At 44.2% G+C, this 21,392-nt stretch overlaps 1 protein-coding gene across 1 annotated transcript; it reads right to left on the bottom strand.

The window, feature by feature from the left end:
* Positions 1 to 4,162: 4,162 nt before the first annotated feature.
* On the bottom strand, positions 4,163 to 12,875 carry LOC118095908 (vomeronasal type-2 receptor 26-like). Its single transcript, XM_035137237.2, has 5 exons — positions 12,021 to 12,875; positions 9,522 to 10,373; positions 7,840 to 8,067; positions 5,965 to 6,091; positions 4,163 to 5,170 (listed from the first exon to the last, which is right to left on the bottom strand). Exons 1-5 carry the CDS (start codon positions 12,333 to 12,335, stop codon positions 4,272 to 4,274), a joined length of 2,421 nt encoding a protein of 806 aa, XP_034993128.2. The 5' UTR covers positions 12,336 to 12,875; the 3' UTR covers positions 4,163 to 4,271.
* Positions 12,876 to 21,392: the final 8,517 nt, after the last annotated feature.

The following is a 21,392-nucleotide window of genomic DNA, read 5'->3' as shown; positions in this document are numbered from 1 at the left end:
TAAGTGTAGAACCTTACATTTGTCCCTTTTGAAATTCATTTTGTTAACCCAGTTCTCCAATCTGTTAAAGAAATCTTGAATCCCAAGGGAATGGAGCAATTTCTTGGACCTTACACTCTTGGCAGAGTTTGAGTTCCAATAGATATTGGGGAAGTTGAGGTCTCCTATGACCACTTTATCTCTTGTTTCATAATCTACTCTAGGAAGGCATAATCTAAATCTTCAATCTGGCTTGGAGGTCTATAGCAGACAGCCACAGTAAGGTCACTGTTATTTCTTTCTCCTACTATTTTAACCCATTTACTTCCAATCTGTTTTCCATGCTCCAGGTCATAAATTTATTCACAAGTGTACACATCCTTTACATATAATGCTCCTGCTTCTCCCTTCCTGTTTTCCATTAGAACAGGTTACCCCTCAAGTCCTACATTCCAGTGACAAGTCATCCCACCAGGTTTCAGTAATGCCTACTAGCCTACTAGGTTATATTTGCCATCCTGTATTAAAAGCTCCACTTCATCTTGCTTGTTTCCCATACTCTGTGTCATTGTGTAGAGACAACTGAAACTAAGAGTCATTCCCTCCAGTTGCTTCCTTCTTGTAGTTTGTTGCCCTTTTGCAGGTTTCTGGAACACCACCTCAGTTTCCCAGGCATCAATGAAGATATTGCCCCTGATACCAGGCAACCTTCTGTTGCCTGCAATGTTTTGACAATTACTCTGTGTACCTTTTCTTTAAAGATTCGGTAAAACCCAATAGTAGAGCATCTGGTTAGGATACAGGTGGGGCTGGGGCAGACCCCTTTTTGAAATCCTGGAGAGCCACTGCTACTCTGTGTAGAGAGGCCGGAGCTAGGTAGACCAATGGTTCCTACTGGCCATGCACCCATTTCCTGTTGGCATCAGAATGCTGGGCTCTCTAGATTATGACACCCATTTGACTGGTTGTGGCCATGGCTCCTCCTCTCTGTTAAGCACTGCTCTGGAAAATGGGCTGGGGGAGCTTGGGGGTGAGAGAGAAACACACCACCCAGAACATAATGTCATATCTCACTGGAAGACTATTCTTTCTTTGCTTCCAAGCTGGATCCCAGATAATACACCTCATTCCTACAAACTGGAATAAACCAGAGACTAGAAATTAATTGTTACTCGTTGATCATTTTAGATGTTAAAATTCAGGTGGTGGGGAGGGTTAAGTCTAAGACTGATCCTATGTTCTGGGGGCGGGGGGGGGGATATTTTGCACCCCTCCCTATAAGTAATAAATCCCCATAGCTAAAATAAATAGGGTGTATTTCTGAGCCCACTTGGTTAGGAATTAATATCACATGAGAATTGAAAAATTGAAATACTTACAATGGATTAAGGATCTGATGGATGGATGGCCATTGTATGAAGGTTTCAGAGTCAACGGAGGACAGGATGTGGGAAGTAAGGGCACCAATGAGAAGGTCACCTGGCTGATAGTACTTGTGTGGGATATGGAGGTGATTGATGCTCCGATTGACACTTGACAGATTTGCCATTTGCAGCAGCGAGAAAATTAACAGCATCAACGCTGCCATACTTTTTCCTAGACAGAGACTTCCCTGTTGACATCTAATCAGCATTGGCACTAGAAACAGCCTCAGCACAGCAGCTTGCCTTAAATGGCACTCTCCAAATGCACCAGCTAAATTACCAGGACGTAGGATACAACTCCAGGGGAAAGCTCACTAAACGAGTCAGAAGCACCTTAGCATCTGCTTGGGATGGCAGAGAGGGTTATAATTCTTTTTAGACTTGAATCCTGGAAATCTATGGAGGCCTAATCAGAAGCAGATTATTACCATGTAATTGATAATAACAGGGGAGAGAATAATGATTCCCTTTGCATCAGCTGGTCCACTGGAAGAAGCAAAGACAACATCCTCTGTGAAGCTGCAATGATCCACACAGAATAATCCCTCAGCAGCCTCCTTCAAGCGTTCAAACAATTCACAATGAGGGGGGAGCAGGAACAAGCATTTTGCACCTCCCCCCCCCTCATTGCACCCCTGCCACTATCTTCATCACTTACTGTGTTGTCAGAGGAGAGCCTCTGCAGCTTTCTCTACTTACTTTCTTACACAATCCAGAACCCTAAAAGTTGTAAATCACTCAAGAGAGTCTACACAGGTAGAGAAAGCTCCTTGCTGGGAATCAACAAGGACCTCTGGCCTGCAGCAGTTAAGCCAACTAAGCCTCTCCATTGGGCTCGTGATCCAAACTACATTCACATGTCCATCCGCTGATGTTATGTGAGGCCAGGCATGGGGCAGGTAAACCCATGGGGCCAAATTGGATATTGTAGCCACTGGTAGAATTTGGCTGGAAAGGAACACTTATGAACAGACTTTGAGTGACTTCAAGTCATGGCTGTGATGGTGGACAAACAGTCCGCTTGGCCCTGTCTGCAGGCCTTTTTAGGGCCCCTATATATTCACCTGAATAAACATAGAATTGGAGAATTGGAGAGTTGGAAGGCACCCTCAAAGATCATCCAGCTCAACCCCCTGCAATGCAGGAAATCACAACTAAAGCATCCCTGGCAGGCTGGGTGGGCGACATGAGGAGGATGCAGTAGGAAGGGAACATGCCTGTTACATCCTCCTGATGCCCTAGAGGCCCCACACTGCTTTGAGAGGCTGGGATGTGGGATGGGACTTGCAAAGCAGAGCAGGGCTGACTTGGGTGGTGTGAGGAGAGAAACGTGCCCTGGGAAAAACTGTGCCCAGGGCAATGACCACCCTTGCCCGGCCTCTGCCCATACTTTGCCTCTGCCTCCTTAGCAGAGCTCCCTTCAGCCAAGCAGACTAAACAATGTTTTATTCCAGACAGAAAGTAAAACAAGTTCCCACCCCAAAGTGTAAGCAGATATACATTCCCCTCATAGGATCACACGCCCCCCCTTATGATTTCACCTAAACCTTCTTTTCTCACAGGCTGATTTGTGAAGATGAAAGTGCATTTAAGAGCAGAGTTGGAGACTCAAAGGGTATTTGGAGCTCTGCTGTGACTCTACGATTCCAAGGATGCAGTACTAGACACAGGTCTATAAGGGAGGTCTGTTGCTTTGCAGCAAAACCTGAAGCAAAACTCGAGGCAAGGAATTTCTTTCCTGGCTCTTCTTGAAGTACTCCTTCATACACGCAGAGAGCTGAATGTACAAGACTGAGTTCAGAATAGGAATATGTGCCATTTCTCACTCTCTCTGGGAAGAGGGCTATTTCCCTCCTTTTCATTTTCTCCTCATAGCATAGGGATATTATCTCTTGATGCCACAAGGGTGCCAAAGGGCCTGCTGTTGTCATACCAGACCAACCTCATTTATTTTCTTTTTTTTTTTAATGGAATTACAAATGTGGTGGATCAGGGGAGTGCTGTGGTCATAATCTATCCTGATTTCAAATTTAAAAAATTCCTTCAGTAGCACCTTAAAGACCAACTAAGTTTTTATTTTGGTATGAGCTTTCGTGTGCATGCACACTTTGAAGAAGGATACACTGGAAACAGAAGTGTCAGACCCTTATATATATACAGAGGGTGGTGGGGGTGGGTGGGAATGGGTGATGGGCTGATGGGAGTGATGGGAGCTCATACCAAAATAAAAACTTAGTTGGTCTTTAAGGTGCTACTGAAGGAATTTTTTTATTTTGCTTCGACTCAGACCAACACGGCTACCTACCTTTAACTATCCTGATTTCAGTCAGGCTTTCAACAAATTATATTTTCGTGAGGAAGCTGGTAATATGTGTGCTGAACATGTGCAGAGGAGGGCAACCAGGAAGATGATGGGTGGGAAACCAAGCCTTCTGTGCAACAGTTGAGGGAGTTGGGTATGTTTGGCCTGGAAAAAAGGAGACTGAGAGGAGATATGATACCCAACTTCAAATATTTCAAGGGCTGTCACATGGAAGATGCAGCAAGCTTGTCTCCTGCTACAGAGAGTAGGCCCCAAACCAATGGATTCAAGTTATAAGAAAGGATGGAGGTGGAGTTTCTGGGCATCACTTTCTTCTGTGAAATTGGGGGGGGGGGTATTTGTGTCCACAAGAGTTCCTGAGTTATCCAAATGTGCCCTTGGGCCCCCAAAGGTGAGGACTACATCTCGGGGACGACGACACATGGTTTATTTATTTATTTTAATGCAAACAGAAAGTTCAACAAGCAAATACAATAAAATTATGTCACGGAGTCAGCAGCAAAATCATTACCCATAACAAAAAATAGTGACAACAAGATATATTTTTATTTCTTCTTTATTAACTGCTTCTTGCTGTTCAGATCAGGCCTCAACACAATGATGTAGCATTTGGGAGCAAAGATGGAGCCCAGTAAGCCAGCACTGGAGGCCAAGATGGAGAAGATCTCCACAGCCACCATATGTTTTCCCTTGGTGCTCAGGTAGACCGGAACAAAGGAGATCCAAACACTACAAAACAACAACATGCTGAAGGTGATGAATTTGGCCTCATTGAAGCTGTCGGGAAGTTTCCTGGCTAAAAATGCTACAATGAAACTGACAATGGCCAGGAGGCCCATGTAGCCCAGGACACAGTAAAACATGGCAGCTGACCCTTCATTACATTCCAGAATGATTTCTCCCATCACAGAGCGCTTGTCAAAATGGGGAAATGGGGGAGAGGTTCCCAGCCACACAGTGCAAATACCAGCTTGGATAATAGTACAAGTCAACACAATGGAGCTTGCCAATCTTTTCCCCACCCATTTCCTCATTCTGGATCCTGGTTTGGTGGCCATGAATGCCAGAACAACGGTAATGGTTTTGGCCAACACACAAGAAACAGTCACTGTGAAAACCACACCAAAAGCCATTTGTCTGAGAACGCAGCTCACTCTGTCTGGTCGGCTGAGGAAGATGAGGGGACAGAGAAAACAGAGAAGGAGAGAGATGAGGAGAACGTAGGTGAGGTCCCGGTTATTGGCCCTGACAATCGGTGTGTCCTGATGCTTCCTAAAGATGGTGAGGGACAATATTGTGAGCAAAGAGAAGAAAACGGACCCAAAAGCTAAGCTCATCCCAAGTGGTTCTTCCAACATCAAGAAGCTGATTAACTTTGGAATGCATTGTGTTCGGTTCTTGTTTGGATAGTGATCTTCTGAGCATCCAACACAGTCATTCATGTCTGAAAAGAAGGAAGGATTCCATTTAAAGGTGTCACTTGAGAGTAGGTATGTATCCTACTGGCAGTATGGGGCTTTTCAGTTGGGTGTGAGAGAGACGATCCTTTTCAGACACAGGAGTGACTAGCATGGAAAGAAAGTGCTGTGGACCCCCCCCCCCCTCCCACCGACAATGATCTCATAGTCGCTTGCCTGGACAGTAAGGAGTGCACCGGTGCAACTAATCTCCATCACCACCCAGGTAATCTAGTGAGCCGCTGTTTGTCCGCAGACAGCTTCCAGGTCATGTGGCCGGCATGACTAAGCCGCTTCTGGTGAACCAGAGCAGTGCACGAAAATGCCATTTACCTTCCCGCCGGAGTGGTACCTATTTATCTACTTGCACTTTGATGTGCTTTCCAACTGCTAGGTTGGCAGGAGCTGGGACCGAACAATGGGAGCTCACCCCATCGCAGGGATTCGGAATGCCGACCTTCTGATTGGCAAGCCCTAGGCTCTGTGGTTTAAACCAGAGCGCCACATGCGTCCCAGATGTTAGGGCAGGTAAAAGTGTGCTTTGTAAACCCCAACCATCATCTGATCATTTAGGCTTGCAAAGCACCTCTTTGAAAACACTGTGCCTCGTTGCTGTGCCATCAGCTGGTTGCAATGAAGAGCTCCAAGTGTGTAAAGTTCAATGGCCATGGAAAACAGAACTACACCAATATCAGCGATTGTGACACCTTTCACACGGCTATAGATGCTTCACAGGAAATCTAATATGACACATATCTGAAAGCTACCTAATGTCTCCTACCTTTCTGGTATGAAATCTTGCCTTCTGAACATGGATCACAGTCATAGCAGCAGAATTTCTCCCCTTCCTTCTTTTTTCTCCTAGTACCAGAAGGGCAATTTTTGTTGCATTGAGAGAGGGGTGGCACCTGTGAATTTGAATTAACCATAAAGGCATGTTTAGTGCAGGGGAAATAATGGGAGAACCTGAATTCCATTTTCTGGGCTGAAAGGGATCAAGTGGGTGGGAGAAATGGCATATTAAGAGAATGTTGAAAGCAATGAGCTATCAACAGCCATTAATGGCATCTAATGAGACAGAATATGTTTTTGTGACTCTGAAAATGAATTTATGGCTATTTCAATATATTTTTTAAAAATAGAAATAAAAGGGAGGGAGGGAGTCCACCTAAACATAACTATTATTATTAGGGAATTATTTGGAAGAATACGCTTCTTATAAAACTCAAAAGGTTTTAAAGTAGAGTTGAAAGGATGTTTTGACATACTAAGTGATTTAAATAAGCAGCTACCATAAACAATGTCAGGTTCCTTTAGTTTTTCCACCTGAAAAAAACAAATACCGGGGGCTGTCGGAAACGTGGATCAACCGAACACAGGGGAAGACTCAGACTCAGAAATTGAGCTAAGTTTGAGAGTAGTCAGCTCTGCAGACTAAAGCTACTTGGAAGTTGAGCTAAGTAAGAGAGAGGCCAGCTCTGCGAGCGAAAGCTGGCTGGTAGAGCTAGAAAGGGGGAACTTGACCCCCCCTTCACAAAGAGGACACAAGAAGCCTTCAAGAAGTGGGAGAGTTAGAAGACAGTCAGAGTGCTGCTAGGCAACCAGCAAAGAACCAGAGAACAGGCAGCGTGTCTAGTGGAAGTGGGAAGGCCAGTCTCTCAGTCCTCGTGCTTGGAGATTGGACAAGGTCAGAGTGCAACGGAAGGTCAAAAGGGGAAGGGGGAAAATCTGGAGTCCTTCCTGCTGTGAGCGGGGTGGAGTTTCAGACTTACCAACTCCCTTCAATGCGAGCAGGCGAGAAGCCGTGCTCTGGATGTGTTTTTGTAAATAAACGTAACATAAAACTGCTGGAGAGACATTAATTATTATCGGGGCTTGCTTGCCTGCCTAAGATCATTACAGGGGCTGAGAACCCCAGACTAAATACACTGGGCCTAGAGACAATTGTAACACGAGTTTAAAAGCCTCAAAAACAAGGATAGTCTTGGACTCTGCCAGACCTCTGCTGCTATATCTTTAGTATGACTAGCCTCCAAGCCAGGCATTCTCTGCAGAAGTCTGCCTAGTTTGTCTCCAGGCTCAGCTCCCCTTGCTTTCTCACCAAAGACGTTTGTTGGATGTTAGGCTTAGGACACTGTCTGCTGGCCTAGAAATCTTTAAAGAATGTGCTAGACAGGGAAGTGGAAGACCAGGGTTCAAATCCCCACTTGGCCATGAAACTCATTGGGTGACCTTGGGCCAATCACTGCTTCTTTCAGTCTAACCTACCTTACAGGGTTGCTGTTGTTAGGATAAAATGGGAAGTAGGCACATGACCTTGAGCTCCTTGGAGGAAAGGTGGAATAAAAATGCAATAAGCAAACAAGCATATGATAATGAACAATGGCCTGGCCTGCTTCAGGGCATCAGAGCCCCACAACATTCACAAGAGGTTTTCATAATAATAATAATAATTTATTATTTATACCCCGCCCATCTGGCCGGGTTCCCCCAGCCACTCTGGGCGGCTTCCAACAAAACATTAAAATACAGCAAGCATAAAACATAAACAGCAAGCGAGAAAGAATACAGGGTCCATGTCTCTGCTATGCTTCAAAGATGCAAGCATCACATTTAGGACACACTGGAGTTGCAATTTGCTGAAATCATGCCCCACCTGTTGAAAACTTCTGTGCCACACCATTTTGCCTTCATTGATGGGAAATCCCATGGCTGGAGCAGCCTGGAGATTCACCCTTCCGACCTTGACTCTGAGGAAGGAGTTATTTGGGAAAGTGACCAAGTTGGTAATATCGAATCCGCCTTCTAATTGCCTGTTCTCACTAAAAGACACTTCTTCTCCCACACTGTTGTTAAATGAGACACTCCTAAGAAAAGGGTGGAGCTGCATCGAGAGGGCAGGAAAAGGACAATTGTTTAAAACCCAAACTTGTCTTACGTTCAGCATCACCTTTTAAATTGCCATTGCCTCTTTCAAGGCAGTATACAAGATTTCATATAATTAAAAAACAATAACAATAGCAATAATAACGGCAAATTTTGATCTCTCTGTAGATTCCTCCGCATAAGACTAAGCCACACTGTACAGGTATATTTATTTCAAAGCTCAAACGGGACTTCCAAAATCATCATGCAAACATCCATGAAGTTTAATGCAGAAAGGGTAAAAATGAAAGAACAGGAAAATGGAGAGAGGGTGAGACTGAGGGAGGAACAGGCAAAACAGGTGTTCCTGTTAAGACTCTAGTTGAGAGGGAAAGTGCCATTGACAATATTGTCAAAACTAGCTGCCTAGTTTTGAAGAGCTGAAGCTCAGGTGAGTGGGTTGTATCCCATTTTCACAGAAATGATAAATATTACTATAAAAACTATTGCTTGTTGTCCAAAATGAATGTTACTGTGTATTTTTGATGATACAAACGTAAATATATTGCCAAAAGAATTGGCAAGATTATACTGGCAGCATTAATAGTAATTGCAACTCAATAGAACTGGCCAAAATCTAATGCTGGACACTTTGTACCGCTCACTCTGGAATATAGCTTTTAGCTATAACAGGGATAATCACAAATAATTTGAGATTTTGACGAGGACTAGAACCTCCAGACCCCTTTTATATGATTTGGCATATACAGCAGAACCAACATTTTCAAAACAATCCCCACAAACCTGGCAAATCTGGAACTATGCATGGTAATCTGATAAAATTGGACTTAATTTGGACTTTAAAGTCTTTATTTAACTCATGTGCAACTACACATTCTACCTGCCTATTTTACAGTTTGGTTATTCATCTTTCAATTTTTGTCTGTTGTTAAAATTGTCTTTGCTTTATCTATATAAATAAAAATGTAAAAGGTCCCCATTCGTACACATTCAGCTACCCCCGAAACCGCTCAACCGATTGCGTTGAAATTTTGACACAATGCTCCATGTGAATGTGGGAGTGTTTGCATATACTTAGATTATACAGATGTCACACCTGTCACAGGTAAAAACATGCTTTTTTGGGAAAACAGAAAAACAGGAACAGGAGAGGTTGCAAAACATCGCCCTCTAGTGATTACTCCACTGGTACTGCAGCTATCAAAGCTTCCCTCTCCAAAGCAGCTCAGCTCATGTTTGCAGGGAACCCCTGCTCGACAAGAGCAAAACTGCAGACTGAGCTGAGTGGAGGTGGGGGCTCGCCTTGGTGGGGGGGGAGGACGGGGTCGGGATGTGGTGGGGGGAGTCACAGGGATGAGCCACAGCAATGCGTGGTCAACAATATAAAATGAAGTAGTAATAAATATGTGTGTGTGTGTGTGTGTGTGTGTGTGTGTATGAAAGAGCCATTACCTGCCAAGGCTGCAAATTCTGAAGCTGCGGTCTCCATCTTCTCACAACTCCTCTGTCTTTCAACCAGGACTGGAACATGGCATGAAGACCATGTGCCACAACATAGACAGCATTGTAGATGCTGTAGCTGTGGCCAGTCATGCTCATCTCAAAGCCAGACGAGGGGAGGCTGTCCAGCTTCTCCTGTCCTGTGCAGGGTTCACTGAACTCAGCAACAGAATTTGGAAAGGAACAATGGAATGTCTGTTGCCAGAACTGCTGAAGAAAACCATCTTCACCTGCCGTGAAAGGATTTAGGGAGCGAAGAAGGCTCTTGAATCCTTGCACCTCATTTGAGTGCACGGTGAAGCATATGGAGCCATGAAACGGTCGCATATCCTGGCTCGTTCGAAAGGCCACTGCTGAGAAATCCAGTTGAGCAGTCATAATCCATACCTTGGCCAAAGATGTCACATTTTCCGCTTCCCCTGCCGCTAGCAATAATTGCAAATAAAACATGGACTTGTCTTCTCCATAGACAACGACAGCATTGGCTTTGCTTTCCGCAATAATGTGATAGGATTGGAGCCACGGGGAAAGCAAGTTGTAATACTCTTCTAAATATGTGCCTTTTGGAGTTCTCTCTGAAAAGGCCAAGCAAATGCCTTTCTGGAAAAGCAGAGTTTGCAGGATTTCCATAAACTTCTCTCCACTCTCACTATCCACCGCGAGCAACCCAACCCATGTCCACCCAAACTGCAGAAGTAACTCAACAATCCCAGTGTACTGATGGGCTTCATTGGGCACCATCCGGTAGAAGGGAGTGGATTGGCTTTGACTGGCATCCTCTGGAGCAAAGGAGCCATAAGTGAGCTAGAAGAAAATAAATAGTTATTTTTAATATAAAAGTACCGGTAGTTGAATGATTGATCCGGTTGGGTAGCAATGACCAACTAATTGTGTTTGGGACCCACCTCCCTGCAAGGCCCCAAACTGTGCAGGTCAAAGTACTTAAAGGAACTGATGAGCAAACTGCCCCCCCCCCCGAACTTGGTTTCACCCCATATAGGATTGGCATACAAGCTATTGTGCATACATACACAATGCATGTGCATAAAACTCCAGTCATATCTTCTGATACACACTCAGAGGTTGAGTGGAAGAATGATTTCTATTTCTTGTATTTCTATGCTGTTTCATTCTATGCTGGGATTCATTCATTCAAATGAATCCCAAAGTGGCTTACAAACAATAAATAAAAATAACATAATAGAACATCACAAGTACAGCATAGATTATTAAGAAATTATCAGTAATCTCCCGCTTGGAATACTGCAATGTGCCCTAGTAAAGAAGATTGGCAAATTAAGTTATTCCATTATTATAATTTAGCAATTAGATACGAAGAAGCCAAAGGAACAAGTCTAGAAGAAGCAATCAGATTGTGGAAACCATTTAACATGTATATTAAAGATAAAATAGAAAAACCAAACCTTATCTCAGAAAGATAAATGATTCTATATTGGAGGGGGGGGAAATACAATGGAGATTATTAATGCATATAAGAGGGACGAGCTTAGTACAGGACGTGAAGTAGGGAGGGTATTGAGGGAGGGTATGGTGGGAGGGGCGGGAGGGAATGGGGAAATTCAAGACAATGTAACATCTGCATCCATTTGTATCTGTTTTATTTACCTGTAAACAATTTTTATTTTTGAAACCAATAAAAAATTTTTTTTAAAAAAAGGAATACTGCAATGCGCTCTACACAGGGATACCTTTGAAGATGACTCGGAAACTACAACTAATCCAGAATGTGGCAGCAAGACTGGTGACTGGGAGTGGCCACCGAGACCATATGACACCGGTCCTGAGAGAACTTCACTGGCTCCCAGTATGCTTCCAAGCACAATTCAAAGTGTTTGTGCTGACCTTTAAAGCCCTAAATGGCTGAAGGAGCGCCTCCACCCCCATCGTTCAGCCCGGACACTGAGGTCCAGCGCCAAGGGCCTCCTGGCGGTTCCTTCACTGCGAGAAGTGAGGTTACAGGGAACCAGGCAGAGGGCCTTCTTGGTAGTGGTGCCCTCCTTGTGGAATGCCCTCCCTTCAGATGTCAAGGAGATAAAGAACTATATAACTTTTGAGGTAAATGTAACTTTTAGAAGACATCTGAAGGCAGCCCTGTATGCTGTAAGCTGCTCAGAGTGGCTGGGGAAACCCAGCCAGATGGGCAAGGTATAAATAATAAAAGTATTATTATTATTATTATTATTATTATTATTATTATTATTATTACAATCACAATATTAACAAATAAGCAACTAAAAATAAAATAAACATCAGAATTACAGCATGAGTCTCATTTTATGATCAACAAATCAATGCAGTCCCTCTCCTCCTCAAGTTCATCACTGAATGCAATTTGAAATTGTTAGCAGGGCTTATATCTTTCTGAAATATGAAGCTTTCTCAACAGAACATGGAAGGATGAGTTATGAAGACACCATGTTTGTCTCTTACCTGGGGAATCTTGTAGCCTATTAAGATGGCTGCCATGTGGAGGGAAGTTTCAAAGTCAAGTCCCCCAATGATTGCAATCGGATTTTTCTGTACATCACACTGGTAGTTGGGTACAAATCTATAGGGTGTGGAGAGTATGTCCAGAGTGGCCCAGTAGGTCATCCTTTCACTGAAGTAGCTGTCATGGATGTGGAATCCCAATGTGACATTGGGCAATATCTGAGGGTTCTCATTGACCTCACTGACAGCAAACGCCAAGGCCAGAACATGCTGGTAGTTCTTTGGAACAACCCTGCAATTAAAATCATACATCATCCTGGAGAGTGAAGTCAAATGGGCCTAAGAAAGCACTGCTAATAACAAGGCCAGTGGAAGTGATGGTATTCCAGCTGAACTATTTAAAATTTTAAAAGATGGTGCTGTTAAGGTGCTACACTCAATATGCCAGCAAGTTTGGGAAACTCGGCAGTGGCCAGAGGATTGGAGAAGATCAGTCCACATCCCAATCCCAAAGAAGGGCAGTGCCAAAGAATGCTCCAACTACCGCACAATTGCGCTCATTTCACACGCTAGCAAGGTTATGCTTAAAATTCTACAAGGCACGCTGAAGCAGTATATGGACCGAGAACTTCCAGAAGTGCAAGCTGGATTTTGAAGGGGCAGAGGAACCAGAGACCAAATTGCAAACATGCACTGGATTATGGAGAAGGCTAGAGAGTTCCAAAAAAACATCTACTTCTGCTTCATTGACTACGCAAAAGCATTTGACTGTGTCGACCACAGCAAACTATGGCAAGTCCTTAAAGAAATGGGAGTGCCTGATCACCTCCTGAGAAATCTTTATGTGGGACAAGAAGTGACAGTTAGAACTGGATATGGAACAACTGATTGGTTCAAAATTGGGAAAGGAGTACGACAAGGCTGTATATTGTCTCCCTGTTTTTTAACTTATATGCAGAATTCATCATGCGAAAGGCTGGCCTGGATGAATCCCAAATCAGAATTAAGATTGCCAGAAGAAATATCAACCACCTCAGATATGCTGATGACACAACCTTGATAGCAGAAATTGAGGAGGAATTAAAGAACCTTTTAATGAGGGTGAAAGAGGAGAGCGCAAAATACGGTCTGAAGCTGAACATCAAAATAACTAAGATAATGGCCACTGGTCCCATCACCTCCTGGCAAATAGAAGGGGAAGAAATGGAGGCAGTGAGTGATTTTACTTTCTTAGGCTCCATGGTCACTGCAGATGGTGACAGCAGTCACGAAATTAAAAGACGCCTGCTTCTTGGGAGAAAAGCAATGACAAACCTAGACAGCATCTTTAAAAGCAGAGACATTCCCTTGCCGACAAAGGTCCATATAGTTAAAGCCCTGGTTTTACTAGTAGTGATGTATGGAAGTGAGAGCTGGACCATAAAGAAGGCTGATCGCCGAAGAATTGATGCTTTTGAATTATGGTGCTGGAGGAGACTCTTGAGAGTCCCATGGACTGCAAGAAGATCAAACCTATCCATTCTTAAGGAAATCAGCCCTGAGTGCTCACTGAAAAGACAGATCCTGAAGCTAAGGCTCCAATGGTTTCCCCACCTCATGAGAAGAGAAGACTCCCTGGAAAAGACCCTGATGTTGGGAAAGATGGAGGGCACAAGCAGAAGGGGACGGCAGAGGACGAGATGGTTGGACAGTGTTCTCGAAGCTACTAACATGAGTTTGACCAAACTGCGGGAGGCAGTGGAAGACAGGAGTGCCTGGCTTGCTCTGGTCCATGGGGACACAACTAAATGACTAAACAACAGCAACTGTTATACTGCTACTGACTGTGATAGAGTGACTTTTGCAGCTATTGTTAAAGTTGCAAAAACAAAGAGCATGGGACTGAGTGAGGGAGAAATTTTTGGAACAACATGGGGATATCAGCTCCGCTCAAGGCATGACAGATTGCAGCAACAACCGGGGAAAGATTGACATACAAGGACAGGAAGAAACATCATGGACAGAATAAATGTCACACACAGGAAGAACTATGATGCAGTACGAGATATTCGCTTGCAGTTTAGGGGGCCATCTAAATTATATAATTTGGTATTTGAATTATTTGTATTAGGAATTGTATTATAAATTGGCATTGTTATAATGAGGCTATTATTGGATTATTGTTATTGAAAAATTAACAAAAATTATCAGAAAGAAAGAAAGAAAGAAAGAAAGAAAGAAAGAAAGAAAGAAAGAAAGAAAGAAAGAAAGAAAGAAAGAAAGAAAGAAAGAAAGACATCAGGGAGATATGCTGTGAAACATTCATTTCTGTTTTTAAGGAAATCCATAATCTATTCTTTTCGATTTTAAAAGACATAAAAGCATATTAAAAGTAAAGGTAAAGGGACCCCTGACCGTTAAGTCCAGTCACAAAGGACTCTGGGGTTGCGGTGCTCATCTCGCTCTATAGGCCGAGGAAGCTGGCGTTTGTCTGCAGACAGCTTCCGGGTCATGTGGCCAGCATGACTAAGCCGCTTCTGGCGAACCAGAGCAGCGCATGGAAACGCAATTTACCTTCCCTCCAGAGCGGTACCTATTTATCTACTTGCACTGACGTGCTTTCGAACTGCTAGGTTGGCAGGAGCTGGGACAGAGGAACGGGAGCTCACCCTGTAGTGGGGATTCAAACCGCCGACCTTCTGATCGGCAAGCCCAAGAGGCTTAAATCCATTATATCAGCTCTGCCCCCTTGGGCTGCAGACCTATGCTCATTTATTTGTTAAACTTGATAGGACTTACTACAGAGTAGGCATGTATAAAGTTGCACTGGGAGTCTTAGATTTCCAGGTTAGGTAGGCTGTGTTCCACACTACCTCTCTTTTAAGCACTGCTTTTAAAAGTGAGGTAGAGATGGGAGAGGACAGCACATCACTCTGAACACAACCTCACATTTTTTGGTGCTTCCAGACTTGCTATTATAGCATATATTCAGATATATTGAGCTGCTATCACACCGCAAGGGGGAAAAAAGCCAAGTCGACATCGTCTTAACTTTCCTGCAAAACTTGTGCAAGCCAATCTGAATGATTGCTCATTGAGCAGCACAGATTGGAAGCAATCTCACTTGGCAGACTGATCTCTGTTTTCGAGCTAGATCCTAGAAAATCTGCTTCATTCCTACAGACCTGACTTCATCAGGCATTGGAGATTCATCAGCAGTCTTTGATCCTTTTAGATGTTAAAACTCTCATTTAAGCTAAAAAATTTGTTAGCCCAAAAATGGAAAACGAGCGAGGTCCCAACTAAAAAAGAATGGCAACTTCGACTGATGGAATATCAGCTTGCGGATCTAACATACAGAATTAGAGAGCAAGAACATACATTTAAAGAAGATTGGAAAATGTTTACTGAATATATGGGGGGAAATTGTGTATACTTGAAAAAGTTGGCAGCATTGAGATACATAGCTGCCAAGTTATCCCTTTTTTAAAGGGATTTTCCATTATGCTGAATAGGCTTCCTCGCGAGAAAATGGAAAACTTGGCAGCTATGTTGAGATAAATTCAACAGTGTAAATAAGTTTTGATGGATGTAATAATGGAATACTGAATGACTTGGTTAGTTAAAATATGGAGGGATTTACAGGTATGTTATGCAAAATGAACCATGGAAGGAGAAGAAGGGAAGTCATTGATGTTTTAAGGTTGGTTACATGAATATTCTAAATTGTAAAACAGAAAATTTAATTAAAAAAATTAAATTACGCACACACACACACATACATTTAAAAAATGATGAAAGGGGAATGGCACTTGGAGGAGCAAACTCTTAAGAATGATCTGAATCTTTTTGGAAGGAAATATTTCGCACCCTGCCCTATATCACTGAAATCAATGGGACTTACCTTTTAGCAGATATTGTTAGGCATTAATTAAAATTGGGGGGGGGGGGGGGAATTAGGGGAAAAAATGTACCGACTCCTCCTTGACTGGGAAGTCAAGGAGGAGGAGGTTAAATGTGTTAATGATCAAACAGACCCAAGACTTTGGCTATAACATTCCAGTGAGCGCCTGGGAAAATCTGTGGAAGGTTAATATGAAATTTACCGCATGTTACACTCTAAAAGAAAACTTTATGAAGATGGAATTCCGTTGGTACTTGACACCACTGAAGTTATCAAAAATGTATAAGAATACCGGTATTTCAAATCTATGTTGGAGGTGTGGGGAGGCGGGGGGCTAAATGTTGCACATGTGGTGGACGTGTAACAAAATTAAGGGATTTTGGAATGTTATTTACAATGACCTTAAAAGAATGTTTACGGTATCCGTCTTTAAATAAAACCCCGGAGGCTTTTCTCCTGGAGAAACTCAGCCCAGATATACCTAAAAATGCAAGAGAAATATTATTGTATGCTACAGTTGCCACAAGAATACTAATTGCCACAAATTGGAAAGGAGAGATACTGATCTCAACAAAACTGGAGCAGCAAACTGAATTATTTGAGTACGCTGAGTTGGCAAAAATGACAGACAAATTGAGAGGTACCGTAATACTGACCAGGCATTTATTAGGAAATGGGACATGTATTTTTAAAAAATACCTTATTGAATATTGTGACAATATGACTCGAGTAACTTCTGTGATAGGATGAATAACTATGAGAAATAGTAATATGGATTAAAATCAATATATTAGGAAGCTTTTGTTTCAGTTGCACTCCATGATATACCGTAAATGAAGATTAACAGTGCACTAGATTAAGTGGTAAATATACAATGTGGTGACGGGAAGTCGTTAGAAATCCGAGAATAATGTACAGTATAATAAAATGATGTAACAAATTGTTTCACTTATTTTTTGTCATTCACTTTTATGTTTGTGATTTCTTTTTAATCTCAATAAAGCATTAAAAAACTCTTTTTAAAAAGGAAAAGGGGGTGGGAAGGAAAGAAAAACGAATCCTTACAAGAGATTAAGAATCTGATAGATGGCCTGGCATTCTTCGAAGGTTTCATAGTCAAGAAAGGACAGAAGATGAGAGGCAAGTCCACCAATGATAAGGTCACCTGGCTGGTAGTACTTGTGTGGGATGTAGAGAAGACCACTGGTGGTGCAATGATTGACATGTGACTGGATCACCGTTTGTGGCAGCAAGAATATTAACATCACCAACACTGCCATACTCAGGGGGGAAAACACCTTTTCCTAGACAGCAGCTCCCCAAATTCCACCCAAAAGCATTAGGAGCAGAAGCAGTAGAGTGGTCTGCCTTAAACACTCAAGAGAAAAAGTAGCACCGAACTAATGAACACTGCCTCGTCTTCTGCTCTAGCATTTGGGGTGGCATAGAGGGTTTTCATAAATGCCTTTAGGCTTTTGACGTTGCTCCCTGCAAATCTTTGGAGGTCTAATCAGAAGCAGACTGATAATGACAGGGAAAATACTAATGATCCCTTTGCATCATGCGGTCGGTTGGAAGAAACCAAGACAACATGTTTGTTAAATCTTACCAGATGTGGCCTCTCTGCCTTTGTGAAGCAGCAATGTCCCATGAAGAACCACAGTAGCCATCTTCAGGTGTCCATCACATCCCCGTCATCAGCTCCATCACCTACCAAGTGTTCAGAAATGAACTTTGTTCTCAGCTCATATAGGTTTTATGTGCGGTTCAGAGCCAGTGCCAGATTTACATACTGTACAGTCATACCTCGGGTTACAGACGCTTCAGGTTGCACATTTTCGAGTTAGCACCGTGCTGACCCCAGAAGAACCGGAAAGGGTTATTTCTGGGTTTCGGCGCTCGCACATGTGCAGAAGCACTGAATCATGCTTTGCGCATGGGCGCTGAATCACGACCTGCGCATGCGCAGACGCGGCACTGCGGGTTGCGAACGTGCCTCCCTCACGGATCACGTTCGTAACCCGAGGGTCCACTGTGTAAGCGAAACAAGCTATAGCTTAGGGCCCCACTCTCTTGGGGGGGGAATAAATAAATAAATAAATGGGGGGGGAACTGGATGTACACTTCCAAAATACTGTGCAAGATAAAAAAACAAATAAAATACATACAGCAACAGTGTTTTGTGTTGTGTAGGCTCCTATGATATAAGTAATGGGCCCTGCCTGCTAGCCTGCTCCCTAAAATATCACTGGTTTGCTCATCCTATATAATAATGTCCAAGATGTCCCTGCGTCCAAGCTGTCCCGTGTGTCCCTGGGTCACTGCGCATGTGCCCCAGGGATACAGGGATTGGACAGCAGAGACTGCGCGCGCGCACTCTCCCCCCCCCTCTGCCTCCTCCAACCGCCTCTCCTGCCGGACACCGCCTCACTGCAGGGCACGTCAGGGAAGCGAGGGTGGAGGCCGGTGAAGGCCTCCTCACAACCCTCCCTGGCCATGAGGAGCGGCGGTTGGAGGAGGCGGGGGGGGGGAGAGTGTGCGCGTCCTTCCTGTCGGCGGCTGCCGGGAGAGGAACGGAGGAGGAGAACGCAGCGCTTTCTCCTCCTCCGTTTCTGTCCCCCTGCCGCCAACAGCAAGGACAGGTCCCAGGGTTCGGAGAAGCGCTGCGCAAGCGCTTCTCCGAACCCTGGGATGTCTCCTTGCTGTCGGCGGCTGCGGGAGAGGAACGGAGGAGGAGAACGCAGCGCTTTCTCCTCCTCCGTTCCTGTCCCCGTGCCGCCGACAGCAAGGACAGGTCCCAGGGTTCGGAGAAGCGCTGCACAAGCGCTTCTCCGAACCCTGGGATGTCTCCTTGCTGTCGGCGGCTGCGGGAGAGGAACGGAGGAGGAGAACGCAGCGCTTTCTCCTCCTCCGTTCCTGTCCCCGTGCCGCCGACAGCAAGGACAGGTCCCAGGGTTCGGAGAAGCGCTGCGCAAGCGCTTCTCCGAACCCTGGGATGTCTCCTTGCTGTCGGCGGCTGCGGGAGAGGAACGGAGGAGGAGAACGCAGCGCTTTCTCCTCCTCCGTTCCTGTCCCCGTGCCGCCGACAGCAAGGACAGGTCCCAGGGTTCGGAGAAGCGCTGCACAAGCGCCTCTCCGAACTCCAGGATGTTCTAGCGCCCGTTATTAAACGGGCTGAAATACACTAGTTTCTATATCAATGACTTTGATAAAAATGCATGTTTTGTTAGGTGCAAATGGCTTTAGATACCTATTAGGTCCATAAATGACCATATAGCATATATTCAACACAAAAAAACAGTGACAATTTGTCGTTGGCAAAGGACAGCTGGACATATAAGGGCCCCATTACCTTCAGTAGCTTAGGGCCTCCTCAAACCTAAATCTGGCCCTGTTCAGAGTCCTGGAAAGTTGGGGTTGTAATTCATGCCTGGAACTTACACAGGTAGACATCTTCTTCCCCTTACAGCTCACAGAAGGTGGTGACACAAGTGACAAGGATATGATGCATAGGGCAGGTCCAGTAGGCTCTTCCTTGCTGTCCACTCATATGACTGTAATTGGCTGAAAGAAAAGTACAAAGGCGAGGGCAGACTTTTGTAATATGGCACCCTGAGCAAGGACAAAATTCGGTGTCTCCCTTCCAAAAAAAATTATTTTCATGTCATCATAACCCTCAGGTCCTGTTTCCACTCATTATTATATATTGAGGGCACTAGGAGAAGGGGACGACAGAGGACGAGATGGTTGGACAGTGTTCTCGAAGCTACGAACGTGAGTTTGACCAAACTGCGGGAGGCAGTGCAAGACAGGAGTGCCTGGCGTGCTCTGGTCCATGGGGTCACGAAGAGTCGGACACAACTAAACGAATAAACAGCAACAACAATATATTTGGGAGTTCTGACCTGTGGCTCACGTTTTCGCTCATTTTCCAAGAAGTGACCCACACAGGTCAGGAGACCAAAAATGCCTGAAAACATGGCACATAGGTCAGGAGCTGAACAATGGCCAAAAATGTGACTGTGGCAGGAGCTCAAGAAAAAAAAACAAAGGCTGAAAACCTGGTCCTGAAAACCTGAAATATGGCTGCAAAAATGACCCATAGGTCAGGAGCCAAAAAAATGGTCAAAAAACAACAACCCTAATCCCATGGCCTTCAGGTCAGGAGTTTAAAAATGGCCAAAAATAAAATTAAATCATTCTGCCTTAGATGAGTATCAGTGGGTCTGAGGTAGTGCCAGCTGATGAAGAAAATCAGGCTGGCGAGAGCTTGAAAGAGGCCTTTTCAGCAAGACTCTGGGTGAACTCTCTTCTCACAGATGTTTTTAAAAGGATTTTTTAAAAAGACCATTACAACTTTACCTCTTTATGCTGGCTTTCAATTGTGGCATGGGCATAGCCGGGGGGGGGAGGCAGGGAGGAGAGGGGCCCCCCTAAATCAATAAAAAAACTTACTTACTTACTAACTGGTTATTCCCCCCCCAACATTAAGCATGCCTCCCCCCCCCCCCCAACATAAATTCTGTCTATGTTCATGAATGGTGGGGTCATAGTTGAGGATGACTTGCTGGACTGGAGTGTCCTTGTGTTGGTTTTATGCTGGTTTTCTTTTGTACAGTGCATTTTTGAACGTGGATTTGCTTTAGGGCAGTGGTTCCCAACAGGTGGTCCGCGGACCCCCAGGGGTCCGCGAGCTATGCCAGAGGGGTCCGCAAGATGCTATTAGAATAAAAAATATATTAAATATATTTCATATGATAACAGATTTTTTGTTCTGGCCGCTTCCTGCATGAGCAGAGTCTAGCGCAAAACTAGAATTAGATAGAGGCAGTAGTTTTGCTGTATGCCGTTAGGTGGCGCTTTACAAACACTACTGTTTTGCAAAGAGGCAGTGCGCGCATTCTACTAACGCTCACCTCCCCAAGATGCTTTGCGCGCGTCGGCTTCATTTGTGCGCTACTGCGCAGGTACCCTGTCTTCTCCATTCCCCTCCCTCCTCCCTGGCGCGCGCTGCCTCTTTGCAAAACAGTAGTGTTTGTAAACAAAGCGTTGTTTTTCGCGGAAGCTACAGTTCGCGTAGTTAAAAATGGACCGTTGGTTAAAAATATAAAAAGACTCTTAATTTGGCTCTCACTTTTTAATTTTAGGATTAGGAATTAATGGGGGTCCTTGTCACAATAGCGGCTCGATGAGGGGTCCTCGAGAAAAGTTTGTTGGGAACCCCTGCTTTAGGGTATTTGTAAGGCATTGTGAGAAGCAACAAAATAAACATCTAAAAATCAAGAATGCAACCATGTAGTTTAGAAAGCTTTAGAAAAGCAGCTTGGGAGTCGCTCTCCCCCCTGCTTATACAGCTTTGTTAATACGGTTTATAACGGATAAAAAGGGAGCCGATTTAAAATCAAATGTCTGTCCTAGCTCACATAGGTTTTATTATTTGCACGGGCGAATCGTTAGGCAAAAACGCGCACAAATCCGGTCCGTGGCAC

This window comes from Zootoca vivipara, chromosome 13 (assembly GCF_963506605.1).
Source record: "Zootoca vivipara chromosome 13, rZooViv1.1, whole genome shotgun sequence".
In the NCBI taxonomy this organism is placed as follows: domain Eukaryota; kingdom Metazoa; phylum Chordata; class Lepidosauria; order Squamata; family Lacertidae; genus Zootoca; species Zootoca vivipara.
The sequence above is the reverse complement of the archived record's forward strand: the minus strand, read 5'-3'. Positions and strand labels throughout refer to the sequence as shown.